The sequence below is a fragment of the Notolabrus celidotus genome, chromosome 18 (assembly GCF_009762535.1).
Source record: "Notolabrus celidotus isolate fNotCel1 chromosome 18, fNotCel1.pri, whole genome shotgun sequence".
Classification (NCBI taxonomy): Eukaryota; Metazoa; Chordata; class Actinopteri; order Labriformes; family Labridae; genus Notolabrus; species Notolabrus celidotus.
Window position 1 is genome coordinate 31,467,028 of NC_048289.1, and position 16,483 is coordinate 31,483,510.

General features: G+C 41.6%; 1 protein-coding gene across 1 annotated transcript in view; it reads right to left on the reverse strand.

Annotated features, from left to right (window-relative positions):
* The window catches only part of LOC117830419 (brain-specific angiogenesis inhibitor 1-associated protein 2-like), a 59,856-nt gene that overhangs the window by 28,943 nt on the left and 14,430 nt on the right, over nt 1-16,483 (reverse strand). The window contains exon 4 of the mRNA XM_034708528.1: nt 10,134-10,271. Coding sequence (XP_034564419.1) covers nt 10,134-10,271 — 138 coding nt within the window. The remainder of the gene's footprint in view (nt 1-10,133; nt 10,272-16,483) is intronic.

Genomic DNA, 16,483 nt, shown 5'->3' on the forward strand with positions numbered 1-16,483 from the left:
TTTACCCCTGGACTGCATTATTACTATTGTAATTTTTATTATTATTATGATGATGATGATGATTATTAAACTTATTTTAACAACATTTAATTTATTTATTTATTTATTCATTTATGTTGTTTCTTTACTTATTTATCTCATTTATTTTTATTTATCTCTTTCATGTATTTATTCATTTATTTATCTCATTCATTCACTCATTTATTTATTCATCTCATTTATTTTTATTTATCTCATTCATTCATGTGTTTATTTATTTATTCATTTATTTACCTCATTTATTTATCTATCTCATTTATTTTCATCTATCTCATTCATGTATTTATTTATCTCATTTATCTTTATTTATTTTATTCATTTATTCATTTATCTCATTTATTTATTTACTTATTTATCTCATTTATTTGTATTTATCTCATTCTTTCATTTATTTATATCATTTATTTGTTTAATCATTTATTTTATTTATCTCATTCATGTATTTATTTATTTATTAATTTATCTCATTTATTTTTTTTATCTCATTCATGTATTTATTTATTTATTCATTTATTTACCTAATTTATTATCATTTATCTCATTAATTCATTTATTTATATCATTCATTTATCTATCTCATTTATCTTTATTTATTTTATTCATTTATTCATTTTTATTTATCTCATTTTTTTATTTACTTATTTATCTCATTTATTTGTATTTATCTCATTCTGTCATTTATTTATATCATTTATTTGTTTATTCCTTTATTTTTATTTATCTCACTTATTTATTTATCTCATTTATTTATTTACCTATTCATTTACTTATTTTAATATTTCTTGTATTTATCTGATCCTTTTAACTTGTTTTCTACACTTACTTGTTTTATATATTTTACTGTATTGATTTAATCTTATCTTTAAATATCTTTTAAGATCATGTCTTTTATTATTTCACCCATTTCTGTTATTTTCTGTCTCTGTTCCTTTAAGAAGCACCATGAGCTGCCTGCTTGTCTGTCTGAAAGGTGCTTTATAAATAAAGTTGAGTTGAGATACACTAAGATAAAAATTCACCTCTTATTTCCAGTTATCTGTCTTCTCATCCTGTTTTACTTTTCTCTTCCCCTCACCCCTCTCAGTAAGTCTTCATCATCTCAGACACACAAACACTCACAGCTCTCGTCTCACGACACGCCGCCGCCTCATTTAACTATTCTATTAAAAACACGTCAAAAACATGCAGCCTGCTGGGAAACGCTCCCACGTGTTGGTCACATGTATAACGCCCCACCTCTCATTACGAGATGATAATTACATGTTTGATTGGTGTTACTACAGGCACTTCAACTCTAACGTGGCTGCCCTTGGAGAAACACCTCCTCCTGAAAACACGAGTCTCTAAGTTGTAAAAGAGGAAAGCAGCGCAGGTAGACGAGCAGGAATCTCACCTTTACTGTAGCAAGACAAGAGCAAACTCAATAAAGCAGTTTCCTTTCACTCAAACCCTCTGAGTCATGATGTAACGTCTCTCCTTCAACAACCACTTCACCTGACTTCTCCTTTCAAGAGCCACAGGCATGAATCACATCAGCTGAGACTGCTGATCGCTTTCAATATGATAGATCTACACGCTGCACCAAATCACTGACGTGTCAATGAAATGTAAGACGATATCATCAATGTGTCAGCTGCCTGAACGGCTGGTTTTTGACCGAACAACAGCTGAAAAATCAAAGATATTCAGTGCACAAGGTGAAATGTGAACTCACATATTCACTGGATCAGGCTTGGACCAGGTCTTAGTTATGCTGCTATAGGCTTAGACTGACACACTGGGATCCTGTCTTTCCCTCTCTCTCCTCTCTCTGCCTGTCTCTCACTTTAACTCTTCCTGTCCCATTAAAGTTACTAACCATAGACCTTTCTGGAGTCCCTGAGCTCCCTTGTCTTGTAGGTTCCTCTGAGCTGCCGTAGACGTCCTCCTGCTGTGGACGTTCCAGACTCCAGCGACAACTTCTACTACTCGTCTCATCACTATCACCACTCCCTCTCTCTCTTCATCTCCCTCTATCCCTCTCTCCAACATGGTCTCAGCAGTCTTTGGTCTGCCTGTAAACCCCTCTTTTTCAGCCCTGCTCAGAACACTCTGTTTTCTGTGTCTCTGCCTTTAAATGAGAATGAGCTCTCTGACCACGCCCCCTCAGGAAGTGGGTGTGGCCTCAGCTGTCCAGCACGTTGATCTAATGTTTACATGTTGGCTGAATATACACGGCTGCTCACAGACCCGCGTTACTTCAACCCTCTGAATCTGATCCAGAATCTGATCCTGACGGAGAGGCGCCTGCAGCAGGACCTTTCTGAACCATTGGTCACAGATTTAGTGTTTCTTGTTGTTTTATTTGTCAGCATGTCGACGTGTGTCTTGGTACACAGCTACCAACATGTAGCTATGTGGCTATGCTAACTAGCGCTAGCACTTATCCATGATAAATAAAAACCATCCACTAGATCTTCAAATCTGCAGACGTGGGGAGTCAAACCGACCTTTGTGTTTATTAAGACATCCTACAACTAGCATGCCTCCCTCCTAAGCTCCTTGTTAGCACACATGTGTGCAGGGAATGAAAAACGGAGGAGGGGTTGAGTTGTATTTTATACAGTCTATGGGCTGAACAAGCTCCGAGCTCTGACTTCCTGTTACAGACCGGATGGCGTTGTGACGTATGAAAAACACTGAAAACTGAAACGGCTGGTTTCAGCACACATTTACAGAAAGGTGGAGAAATCAGAACAGGGGCAGAATGGATTCTTTTCATTCTTGGGGGGTTTGTAGACAGGGACACAGATTTCAGGTAGAGAACCATTAAAAAGTCAATTTTGCATGATATGTCACCTTTAATCACATCGAGGGACAGGGGGGGTCGCAAGTCTTTAGCACCTATATTTTGGGGGTCACTGGCTGCAAAGTCTGGGAACCCCTGGTCTAGACCTCCTATGTTTGTAAAAGCGTCCTGAGATAACGTTTGTTGTGATTTGGTGCTATACAAATAAAGATTGATTGATTGACATATAAGAGACTGCAGGAATAAGAGTCACTTTAAGACTGATGAATGCAGAAAAAGCTTCTCACCAGCTTTAATGATATCGTAACATCACCTGGTTCACGTCTCTTGCTGTGTGCACTCTCTCTTTCCTCTTTAGTTGATTCATCTCTTGTCTTTTTTGTCTCAGCTGCAGATTCTGCAGGTCAGCTGCAGCAGATCGGATATATTAGCATCATTTTACACCTCAAACGACCCTTTCCCAACAATCATGCGTGGACAGTGAATGCACCGGGAGATTTATCCGCCTGTGGATTGTGCTCACACAGCAGTTCGGACTTTATGCCCCCTGAGGGACAGTGCTGTAAAAGTGTGACTTTCCATCGCTTTATATCTTTAATATTAACATCAATCACGAGCCAGAGGAGCGGATACTGATTACTCCAATCTGTGCTGTGATTCTCTTTTCTTCTCGCCGCTCCACGGAGCTGTTGCTTCACTTAATTAAAAGTTGTTCAATGGAGGAAGTGATGAGGAAAAGACGTGAACTGCTTTTCACTTTGTTGAAGCCACTACGCATTAACAAGAACAAGCTCTCACACTCCGAACGCTCGGTGTCCCTGAACGTACCATGAAGAGTTTACATGCAGCATATTGTTTGTTCATGAGGCAAATCTGTGCTTTAGTCTTTGGCTGTGAGTTCCACTGTGCGGGCTGCTGGTGTCTCCTGCTCCTGCCAAGACCTGGCTTCATGAGTCCACATATGATGCACTGCAGGAATCAACACATGCACACACGGTGACCCCTCAAAGCATGCACAATAAACCATCTGATGTGAGGACGCCAGTTGTCACCAGTTTGCTCGCTGCATGCTCTGCAGGACGAACAATGTCATGACACATTCTCACTATCACCCCACACCTTGTTTTCTGCACGGTCTAGTTACAAAAGGACGATACTGATCTTTCTGACATGCAAAATACTCTGTTCTTTCCTTGTCATCAAACAGTAACGGGTAAGTTAGCAGCTCCAAACTCTTTTTCTGCAGACTTTCACACTCTACATTCAAAAAGTTTTCACTGAAGTACTTTGAGAAACAAGACAGTGACTCACTTCGGTATCCTGCAGACTGACAGACAAACACAAAAGAATAACCTTTCGCTGGAGGTAATAAACACCCACTCCTGCATGCATTAGCACACACACTCTCAATGCACACACACACTTTCTTTCTGGTCTTTGCAATTCAAATAAGTAAGAAGATCTGTTCTTCCAAAACACAATACCCCCATCCCATGAAACCCGGGGGGATCTGCAGGACTTTGGAGCTGAATCCTTCCGTGCACTTCGTCATAGCTTCGTCTTGAATCGATTTTTTGTAACGACCGGCCTGGCTGCTGCTTCTGCTTCTGCTGCTGCTGCTGCTGCTCTCACGCTCCGCCAGCCATCCGTCGCAGAGACACTAACAATTACACAATGATTACCTCCCCTGCTGCTCCATTGGGGGCAGAGCAGGGGCTCCTGCCTCGGCCTCTGGAAGTGCAGCACAATTAGCCCCTAACCTCTGTCATCGTGTTTTTCTCTGCTCCGCCGTGAGGAGTTAAAACCATACACTGACCACTTCGCCTCATGCTTCCTGCCTTTTTTTTGTATGCTTGTGCAACAAAACAACACAGATTCAGACTCAGGTTACGACTCTATACGGCTGCATGTTCTTCATCAATGCTGCTTGTCGTATAATGGACTCTGAAAGGCCGTAAAGGAGCTGCAGGTCGGTGCATTTTTCTCTGTGCAGACAGGCCATCAGGGGACAAAGCCCCATTTTCCCAGCTCCATTGTGAGTTTAATTATTTGCATTATATCTGACTGTAGCTGACGAGGCAGAAATAGAACAACACAGGCGCCCGAGTCAGATTTAGCTCTCTCAGTTTGCCGTGGTGCTCGTTCTGTTGCTTCATATAGACACACACTGAAAGTTGGGCGTGACACTGACACAATCGGGCCGTGCAGCTGTGTGTCAGGAAGTATTTCAGCTGGACAAAAGCTCTCAAAGACTCACAAAACTCTCCCTCCCTCCTCCTCCTCCTCTCTTTATCTCCGCCATCCCTCCCTCTAAGGCGTATCTGATGGCACGTAACAGCAGCATCTCCTCTGCAGGTTGTGTAAGAGGAGACGCCCACAATGTGTCACCACAACACCTACAGACGGGGGCACTGTCAGATGGAGACCGTCTCCTCACTCCTCCGCTCGAGCAGATAACTCGACATGAGAGGAAGCTTCACTCAACCCGCTCAGCTGGCCTAGATTTGATAAACAAATATTATATAATACTGACAAAGAAGAGAAGCTGATGAAACAGATGTAAATAGGCACAGCTATGGGGGTACTTTGGCAGAGTTTCAAAGTCAATGTCTTCAAAGTTTTGAGTAAACAGAGGTTTAGAAACGCTCTCATTTTGTTCTTTTGTTCAGAGGAGCGATGATTTGTTTACTTGTGTTTAATTAAAGGGGTGGGAATCCCAAGGCAACCACGGTACGATATCACAAGATACTAGGGGTGACCCCAAATAGTCGAATATTCGACGATTGGTTCTAACGAGCCTTAGTGGACTGCCAATCTCATAGTTGAATATTTGCATATGAAACGTGGATCATTCCATTCAAACCATGGGGGTGCTCAATGTCTAATTTTACATTATTTTCCTGTTTCCTGTAAAAATAGTGTCTCATATCCTATTTTGATATAAATATAGACTTATTTAATGTAATTCTGAGAACAGCTCTTGAAGTGTTAAATCTCCTTAAAGTGGTAATTAAATCTCCCCTGGTAATTAAAGGTGGACTCTCCCATTAAAGGCTGATTTATACTTCTGCGTCTCCCCTACGCAGCAGGGGCTGACGCGGACATGAGATATAACATGCCTAAAACATACGTACACATTACAAAACAAGTAAATGACCTAGTGGTTTATACCGTAACACTTTGAAGACCTCTCGCTCGCTCGCCCCCCTCCCCTCTCTGTGCGTAATGCGCTGAGTGAGTGCTGAACAAGACTTGTGCGAGCAATTAAAGGTCCTGACTCTTGTCCCTAATATAGGCAGGCTTCATTCAGTGATTGAAGCAAATATTTTTAACATTAATTGAAGTTAAAGTTAAAAATGAAAAAGTAGTCCCCTTACATTCTTGGTGCTAGTATGAAAAAAGAGAGGAAAAACTGCATTTTGTCCCAGTGTCACTGATTGTTGGGCTCTTTTAGTCCACTGTCAATGTAGGGTCTTAGACCTGACAGGTTGTTTGCCAAAAACACAAGACAGTCAGAGTGAAGAGGCCCGATCTCTTTTTATTCACTGTATTCCCAGTGGAGGAAAAGATGCGTTCAGAGCGCACTGAGGATCTGGGGACGGAAGGATTTCTCTCTGCCGTCTTCACGCTGTGCATGTGTGACTCCTGTGACCTGTCCCTGACCCGTCATGCAGTGCGCCCACTCTCAAAGCAGCTGCTGATGTGTTTTTTTCCACAATCGAATATTAATTTTCAGAATAGAATCTCCGTTTTTTTTTAATATTCGAATATATATTCGAATTTAGAATATTGGTTGACAGCCCTAGCGTCGGTGTGTCCGTGTCGCGCAGCAATTCTCCGCCGAAACGCCTGAGGGCAGTGTGGTCTCTCTGATAGCCGGTCGCCTGCTTCCGGTCCCGCTACGATCTCTGTTTACTTTTCCACAGAGATTCAGAGCGTGTTCTGTTAATCTACAGCTGATACATGTTGCTGTTTATCATACAGACATGATTACATGAAGAATAGAGAGGAGGAGATGAAATACACGGCCGATGTCAACCGATGTCCGGGATCCCGGAAGTGTTGTAAATGCAGGAAAGACAAAGCCGTCGAGCGGACCAATCACAGAGCTTGCGGTCCGCGTCGGCTCTACGCGTAGTTACATTTTGGAGGAGGTGCACGTCAGCTACGTGCGTAGGCCTCCGCGTAGGTACGGGAGCTACGCGGACCCCCGGCGTAGGGTACGCCGTTGATTCAACGCAGAAGTATAAATCAGCCTTTAGCAGGACCTGTGGAGCAGACGTTCCTCAGCTGGTCTTTAAATCTTTCTACGTTCATGGCAGCTCAAAATGTCAGAATATAAAACTTCAGATGATCCTAAAAACTAGTGATGAAGATGAGGAGCAGCTTCATGAAGAGGGCTGTGAGATCAAGGATTACCGGACCACACAAAAACTGTACGGGGGCCAAAAGAACCAGGAGGGATACCCCAAAGCTGTCTGAAGCCTCAAAAACAATCCACAGCATCCCATCCACCTCCACACCATCAGAGAGGATATTCTCAAAGACAGGATTTACAGTCAACAAAGACAGGAGCGCACTTCTGCCCGTACACACGATGGTTTTCCTCACATACAGTTTGAAAAGACTCAAGCGGACAAAGACGAGATGAAAGACTGTTTTAAAAGGTTCTGTTAAGAGATTTAAAAACCCTTTAGCTGGTTCAGGTTTGATTTTGAACATTATACAAATGTTTAGTCTTAAGTTGGACAGACTACCCTCTGCAGTGCTGCTCTCTGCTGTGTGAACACTGTTTAAATATCTCCTGATTCCTTTCTCTATAGTGGAGCGTTGTTCACCTCGTTGTTTTTGCAATATAGATTTAAAAAATCTAAGTTTTATACTTATAATATTCTGTTGTTCCTTTTACTTTAAGCTATGAGTATCTTAAATGTAAAGGGTTAGAACAACATAAAAGCAATTTAAAAGCAAGTGCAGTGATGTTGAGTTATGGGGTGTATTAGTGTTTTGAATGTGGCGAGTGGAATGAGAGAGGTCAGCTTTAGGGATTGTTGCAGGTGATTCCAGTCATTTGCAACGGAAAACTGGAAGGAGGTGCGACCAAAGGAGGTCCGGGTTTTGGGTGGGATGAGGTTGATGGGGCTACTTGAGCGCAGGCTACGGTTTGTGCTGTGAGGTTTGATTAGTGACTGTAGATATAACGGGGTTTTACCAGTGAGGGATTTGTAAGTGAATAGAAACCAGTGTGTTTGTCTGCAAGAGTGGAGTGAGGGCCAGTTCAGCTGAGAGTACAGGTGACAGTGGTGAGTGGTGACAAAACGGATAGCAGCGTGGTAAATGGAGCGCTGCCTGCAAGCTAGTTCAGGCAGACAACTCGAGCCGCACTCATCATACTGACACGTCACCACCTCTCCATCAGCTGATCTCAACATCCTCATTCGGCGGTCTATTTAAACGGCAAGCCTCCTGTCTCTGCCTCTGCTTGCAGTGCTCCTGCTGTTCTGCTCAGTGCTGTGTGAAGTTTGTCCCCACCTCCTCCCCGGCTTCCGCCTGCGGGCTCCAGGGGGGTTAGTCCTCTCTCATTGCTCCTAATGTCTGCATTTAAATAATCTACGAGGAGTAATGAAATTCGGAGCCCACACGCCAAACACAATACTGTATGCTGCAATAAACTTATAAGTAAACGTGAGTTGTCTGACTGAAATGACATCCAGTTTGTGAAGGAGGGTGTTGGAAGCAGACCTGTACAGAGAAGTGGCTTCTTTGCTGCCCTCCTTGACACCAGGCCTTCCTCCAAAAGTCTTCGCCTCACTGTGCGTGCAGATGCACTCACACCTGCCTGCTGCCATTCCTGAGCAAGCTCTGCACTGGTGGTGGCCCGATCCCGCAGCTGTAACACCTTCAGGAGACGGTCCTGGCGCTTGCTGGACTTTCTTGGGCGCCCTGGAGCCTGTTTGGCAACAATTCAACCTCTCTCCTTGAAGTTCTTGATAATCCGATAGACGGTTGACTGAGGTGCAATCTTACTCGCTGCTATAAACTTCCCTGTTAGGCCCTTTTTGTGCAATGCAATGATGGCTGCACGTGTTTCCTTGCAGGTAACCATGGCTAACAGATGAGGAACAATGGTGTCATGCACCATCTTCCTTTTAAAGTGTCCAGTCACTCAATCATGACAGATTGATCGCCAGCCTTGTCCTCATCAACACCCACACCTGTGTTAATGTGTGTGACACCTGTGTGTCATTGAAATTATGTTAGCTGGTCCTTTTCTGGCAGGGCTGAAATGCAGTGGAAATGTGTTTTTGGTGATAAAGTTCATTTTCAAGGCAAAGAGGGACTTTGCAATTAATTGCAGTTGAGCTGATTACTCCTCATAACATTCTGGAGTATATGCAAATTGCCATTATAAAAACTGAAACAGCAGACTTTGTGAAAATTAATAGTTGTGTCATTCTCAAAACTTTTGGCCATGACTGTAGGCTATGTCACCGTTATCAAGAATTGGGAGGACTGTCATCTGAACCAGAAGCTGTTTAGCAGAGTGCGTGAAGGAGGATTTGAAAGGTAGCTCTACCATCATGTTATCCCACCTATAACAGTCTGTTATTGTATGATTTACTGTGAATGCTGGATTAATGAGACCGTTTTTGTTGCCATGGATAAACTTCACTTCTCGAGTTCCATGTTTTTAAAGAGAGACCCCCTGGAGTGTTGGAGTTTGAGTCGTAAACTCTGCTCTCTCCATCTCTCTCAGCGTGAGGAGCGTTGCAAGACTGCCATCCAAACTGTGCGCGCCCTGTTGGGGGTCCCCCTCCCATTCAGCTCAGCGCTCTCCCTATCCCATCAGCCCCCAGCAGCAGTCGCGGATTATCAGACGCACTGAAGCTCAAATCCCATCAGGAGGAGGGAAGGGTGGAAAAAAACCATCTGAGACCCAACTGTACGAAGAGCGGTTCACAGAGGAGTCACCGCGAGTTCATTAAAAGTCTGCAGATTCAAATCCTGACTCATTAAAAATAGTGTAAATGATTCAAAACGATATTTTGGAGCCTCCGGCAGCTGTATCCACGCTGTCATGTGTTATTTTTACACCGTGATCTTCCAGCTGGCCACACGGATCATCAATGAGCCACAGAGCTGAGGCATCTGTTTCATTCTACACTGATCTAAAGAGGAGGCTCAACATGAAGCGCTCAGAACAACTGACACTTCCGCCTCCGGCACACATCTGATGACACAAACAGTTTCATAAACACACATCCACGCTGCGGTTACACACACACACACATGTACACACACTGACCTGCATCTCCTTGTCTCCATATTTGGAAGGGTGCTTGCTGCCCTGGCTCTTCCTGCGCAGTTTCTTCAGCTCCGCCTGGCACTTCTCCAAACTCTCCCCTTTGCTCTTGTGCTCCATCTGGTACTTCTTCAGTGCAGCCTGAGGAGGGCAGCACACAGTCAGCAGGGGAACAGCAGAGCTCTGAGAGGTCAGCATCCGCCACATACACTCATGCACACATTCATTTAACGCTGCCCGTGACGAGCGGCCAGCTTTCACTAGGCGGACGGTGAGCTGGGTTTATTGTAAGAGCTGTCCATCAGTTTTGAACCTCAGCTGGTCCTGGATGAGATCTTGCACACATTAGACAATGCCCCTGAAGTTTGCACAGAGGCCCCTGGTAGAGTTTTCTGTGACAGAGAAGACCTCAAGTGTATTTAGAAGAAGTTAAGCTATGAGTCTACATTGTTTGGGCTCTGCAGAATGAAGTTGTTCAACTTTCCTACACCATAAATTGGGGTTTGAGTTTCTTCTCAGCACTTTGGATCCATGCATCAGATACTTCCTGGAGTTCTGTGGAAGTGCATCTCCCTCTATCCCTCTCTCCAACTCACTAATTAGAGCTGGATCAGGCTTGGACCAGGTCTTAGTTATGCTGCTATAGGCTTAGACTGACACACTGGGATCCTGTCTTTCCCTCTCTCTCCTCTCTCTGCCTGTCTCTCACTTTAACTCTTCCTGTCCCATTAAAGTTACTAACCATAGACCTTTCTGGAGTCCCTGAGCTCCCTTGTCTCGTAGGTTCCTCTGGATCTCTGCTGTAGATTCCTTTTTTGGGGTCTGTTATTCATCCTTTCTTTCTTTCTTTCTTTCTTTCTTTCTTTCTTTCTTTCATTTTTCCTTTCATTCCTTCCTTCCTTTCTTATTTCTTTCCTTCCTTCCTTCTTTCATTCCTTCCCTCCATCCTTCTTTCTTTCATTCCCCCTTTCCTTCCTTCCTCCCTTCCTTTCATTCCTTCTTTCTTTCTTATCCTTTCCTTCCTTCTTCCTTTCCTTCCTTCCTTCCTTCTTTCTTTCATTTCTTCCTTCTCTCCTTCTTTCATTTCTTCCTTCTCTCCTTTTATTCCTTCCTTCACTCCTTCCTTCCTTCTTTCCTTCCTTCCTTCCTTCCTTTCATTCCTTCATTCTTTCTTTTCTTCTGTCTTCATTTCTTTCTTTCTCTCTTTGTTCTTTCCATGTCTCTTCATCCTTTATGTCTCCTTTTCTTATCCCCTCCTTTCCTTCTGTCATTCCTTCCCCATTTCTTCTCCTCTTTTTCTTTCTTCTGGTCTCCCTCTCTTCTCTCTTTTCTTAGACCTTTCTGGAGTCCCTGAGCTCCCTTGTCTCGTAGGTTCCTCTGGATCTCTGCTGCTGTGGACGTGCCAGACTCCAGCTGCTACAACTACTACTATCCGTCTCCCCACTATCATCTCTCTCTCTCTCTCTTCATCTCCCTCTATCCCTCTCTCCAACACGGTCTCAGCAGATGTGTGTCTAACATGAGTCTGGTCCTGCTGGAGGTTTCTGCCTGTTAAAGGAAGTTTGTCCTTGCCACTGTAACTTGCTAAATGCTGCAAAGTGCTCTGCTCATGGTGGATTAAGATGAGATCAGACTGAGTCCTGTCTGGAAGACGGGACTGGATCTGATCCTGGTCTTGATGTTGGGTCTTTGGTCTAGACCTGCTCTGTTTGGAAAGAGTCTGAGGAGAACATTTGTTGGGATTTGGCACTTTATAAATAAAGATTGATTGATCTTGCTGGGTGGTGGAGCAAGTGAATCGACCTGGCAGGACATGCTCTCAAAGATTTTAATATTGCACTCTGTCGAGTCCAAATCACTTTGCATCTCCTCCAATGCAGGAACCCTCAAAGCCGGGACTTCATTGTCTGTGAATGTGTTTGTGTTCTTGTCCATTTTTAGCTTTTTTAACTGTTGCTTACTATTATTTTGCCAAATTTTACACCGGAGTTTAAAATGGCGATTGGGGATACTAAATTGGGTCTTGTGTTCGATCAGTCATTCTTCACCTGCAACTTATTGTGCTGGGAAAGGTTCCTCTAAACTGGGCTCTAAGGACTTAAATAGTGAATAGTTCCTGCTGTGTGGAGTCAGCCAAAAAGGGGAAAGGTTCCTTCAGTTCCTAGAAGTATGAAAAAGTTCCTGCAGTCTGAAAGCGCCTCATAAAAATGCTGATTTACACGTGCAGGGTAATGTTGCTCTCAGTCTGCAGCAGGATGATTATCATGTACTGTATTTGTGCTTCCTGTGAATGTGGTACAGATAATACACGACAAGCATGAGCAAAAGAAGCATGATTTGAAACACGCTGTCATCCTGAGGCTTCACAACAGATCTGCAAAAAACACAGAGGAGCCTTCCAAACACGCGGCTCCATCCCCCGTCTGGATTCTGAAATGTTTTCAGGGACCGATTCCAAACAACTGATCACCATAAATGAATATGTGCTTCATTTTTTCTTCTCCTCTGCATACCAACTCATTTTCACAGACTGACTCATAATTCACAGGCCAGAGTGGGAAGCGTTTTATGTAACTTGCTGCAGTGGTTTGGACCAAAGCCGGTGGGAAATTATGGAGAGAGCGAGCGTTTTGTCTTTGGCCTACAATTTTATTAGAACACGGTCCTCGCTGCGCTCCCTGTAACTTCGCTCCCCGAAGAGACCCAGCAGACGTGGAGCCGAGTTAAAATTGGTGCTGCGTTCAAGTGCGTACTGGGTCAAGTAGGCTGTTTCGTAATGGACCCTAGAGTTGGAAATAGGTATCATTATGACAGATGCTCTGAATGGAGGTCGGTCAGTTAGTGAAATAAGTTGGTGCTGGAGTTTTTTTTACTTGAATGTTGAAACTTCAGTAACAGAAGAGTTATGAAACACAGGGGCGATGATGGAGTCAGATATTAAAGGGACAGTTCTGTTTTTTTGGAGTGGGGTTGTATGTGGTAAAGCTATGCTATCAACCGCTGCAGACGAGGCTGACTGAGTGAAAGTGTACGCCCTACAGCTTTGTTTCAGCATCATGCGTGTTCCTCCGCCTGCAGAACAACTAACTGAGTACTCTAAAGCAGTCCCTCCAGGATTTCGCGGGATTTTTTTGATTGTTGCGTCCCCAAAAAGCCTGAATTTGCAACAGCTTTTTGAAAAAATTACGGTGAAAGTTGCGTTTTTTCCCCCAATAACATCTCAGGGGCAAATAAATACACTAAATTACAGTTGTTTTTAGAAATCATTCTTGATGTGGCCACTGACTGTATTTTGATTCTCTTGATTCACAGTAAAATGCCACGAAAGGACCGTATTGCACATTTACGACGGTCCCTGAATGCACCTCGCAGCGACCGATGCACAGTCAGTTCACGGCACTCTGAAATGAATCTGCATCTTTGATGACGAGGAGTTGATCAAAACTTACTAAATGTGTCTGATGTTTCACCTAACTGGATTAAATCAAGCTGTAGATGCAGAGCTTTTTACGGTAACCACGGCAACAACGTCAAACATCAAATAGTAAACAGACGTCCCCCCCGGTTGTGTCTTTGTCACTAACGCACACCGGGGGGTAAAAATCCTCAATGAAGATGAGACAGATGCATGGAGGTGAGGAGAGCTGGTTCATAAAGCACACCTGCTGCAGGTAGAGACCAAGCTAACACTGAACCCCTCAGATAAGAACTCAGCCTGTCACAGGAAGTCATCACGCCATCTTTAAAGACGCACAGCACAGGGGGAAACATGGATTCAACATGTCTATATTCTTTCTTTCTTTCTTTCTTTCTCTCTTTCTTTCTTTCTTTCTTTCTTTCCTTTCTTTCTTTCTTTGTTTGTTTCTTTGATACTTTCTTTTCTGTTCTTCTTTTTTCTTTCCTTCTTTCTTTCTTTCTTTCTTTCGTTTCTTTCTTTCTGTCTTTCCTTGCTTTGTTTCCGTCTTTCTTTCTTTCTTTCTTTCTTTCTTCTTTCTTTACTTCTTTCTTTCTTTCCTTCTTCTTTCTTTCTTTCTTTCTCTCTCTCTCTCTTCTTTCTGCTTTCTTTCTTCTTTCTTTCTTCTCTCTTCTTTCTTTCTTTCTTTCTTCTTTCTCTTCTTCTTCCTTCTCTTCTTTCTCTCTTTCTTCCTCTGTCTTTCTTTATTTTCTTTCTTTCTTTCTTCTTTCTTTCTTTCTTCTCTCTCTTTCTTTCTTTCTTTTTCTTTCTTTTTCTTTCTCTCTTTCTTTCTTTCCTTCTTTCTTCTTCTTTTTCTTCTTTTTCTTTCTTCTTTCTTCTTTTCTCTCTTTCTTTCTTTCGTTCTTTCTTTCTTTCTTTCTTTCTTCTTCTTTCTTTCTTTCATTCTTTTTTCATTCTTCTTTCTTTCTTTCTTTCTTCTCTTTCTCTCTTTCTTTCTTTCTTTCTTTCCTTCTTCTTTCTTTCTTTCTTCTTTTTTTTCCTTCTTTCTTTCTTTCTTTCTTTCCTTCATTTTCTTTCTTTCTTTCTTTCTTTCTTTCTTCTCTTTCTTTCTTTCTTTCTCTTCTCTTTCTCTCTTTTCTTTCCTTCTTTTCTTTCTTTCTTCTTTCATTCTTCTTCTTTTTTCTTCTTTCTTTTCTTCTTTCTTTCTTTCTTTCTTTATTTCTCTCTTTCTTTCTTTCTCTTCTTCTTCTTTCTCTCTTTCTTTCTTTCTTTCCTTTCTTTCTCTTCCTTCTTTCTTTCTTTTCTGTCTTTTCTTTCTTCTCTCTTCATCTCTTTCATTTCCTCTTCTTCCCCTTTCCTTTCTTTCTTTCTTTCTTTTCTTTCTTTCTTTCTCTCTTTCTTCCTTCTTTCTTCTTTCTTTACTTTCTCTTTCTTTCTGTCTTTCTTTCTTCTCTCTTTCTTCCTTCTTCCTTTCTTCTTCTTCTTTCTTTCTTCTCTTTCTTTCTTTCCTTTCTTTCTTTCTCTCTTTCTTCTTCTTTCTTTCTTTCTTTCTTTCTTCTTTCTTCTTCTTTCTTTCTTTCTTTCTCTTTCTTCTTCTTTCTTCTTCTTTCTTCTTTCTCTCTTTCTTCTTCTTTTTCTTTCTTTCTTCTCTCTTCTTTCTTGCTTTCTTTATTCTCTCTTTCCTTTCATTTCTTTCTTCTCTTCTTTCTTTCTTTTCCTTCTTTTCTTCTCTTCTTTCTCTCTTTCCTTCTTTCTTTCTTTCTGCTTTCTTTCTTTCTCTCATTTCTTTCTTTCTTTCTTCTTCTTTCTCTCTTTCCTTTCTTTCTTCTTCTTTCTTTCTTTCCTTCTTTTTCCTTCTTTCTTCTTTCCTCTTTCTTCTTCTTTCTTTCTTTCTTTCTTTCTCTCTTTCTTTCTTCTTTCTTTCTTTCTTCTTCTTTCTTTCTTTCTTTCTTTCTTTCCTCTCTTTCTTTCTTTCTTCCTTCGTTCTTTCTCTCTTCCTTTCTTTCTTCTTTCTTTCTTTCTCTCTTTCTTTGCTTTCTTCTTCTTGCTTCTTCTCTCTTTCTTTCTTTCTTTCCTTCTTTCTTTCCTTTCTTTCTTTCGTCCTTTCATCTTTCTTTCTCTGTCTTTCTTCTCTTCTTTCTTTCTTTCTTCTTTCTTTTCTTTCTCTCTTTCTTTCTTCCTTCTTTCTTTCCTCTCTTCTTTCTTTCCTTCTTTCTTTCTTTCTTTCTTTCTTTCTCTCTTTCTTTCTTTCTTTCTTTCCTTCTTCTTTCTTTCTCTCTTTCTTTTCTTTCTTTCTTTCTTTCCTTTTCTCTCTTTCTTGCATCTTTCTCTCTTTCCTTCTTTCTTTCTTTCTCTCTTCTTCTTTCCGTTCTTTCTTCTTTCTTTTTTCTTTCTTTTCTTTCTTCTTTCGCTCTTCTTTCTTCTTTCTTCTTCTTTCTTCTTTCTTTTCTTTCCTTTCTTTCTTTCTTTCTCTCTTTCTGTCTTTCTTTCTCTCTTTCTTTCTTTCTTTCTTTCTTTCTTTCTTTCTTTCTCTCTTTCTTTCTTTCCTTCTTTCTTTCTTTCTTTCTTTCTTTCCTTCTTTCTTTCCTTCTTTCTTTCCTTTCTTTCCCTCTTTCCAGGGGAAAACATGGATTCAACATGTCTTTATTCTTTCTTTCTTTCTCTCTTTCTTTCTTTCTTTCTTTCTTTCTCTCCTTTCTTTCTTTCTTTCCTTCTCTCTTTCTTTCTTTCTCTCTTTCTTTCTCTCTTTCTTTCTTTCTTTCTTTCTCTCTTTCTTTCTTCCTTTCTTTCTCTCTTTCCTTCTTTCTTTCTCTCTTTCTTTCTCTCTTTCTTTCTTTCTTTCTTTCTTTCTTTCCTTCATTCTTTCTTTCTTTCTTTCCTTCTTTCTCTCTTTCTTTCTCTCTTTCTTTCTTTCTTTCTTTCTTTCTTTCTTTCCTTC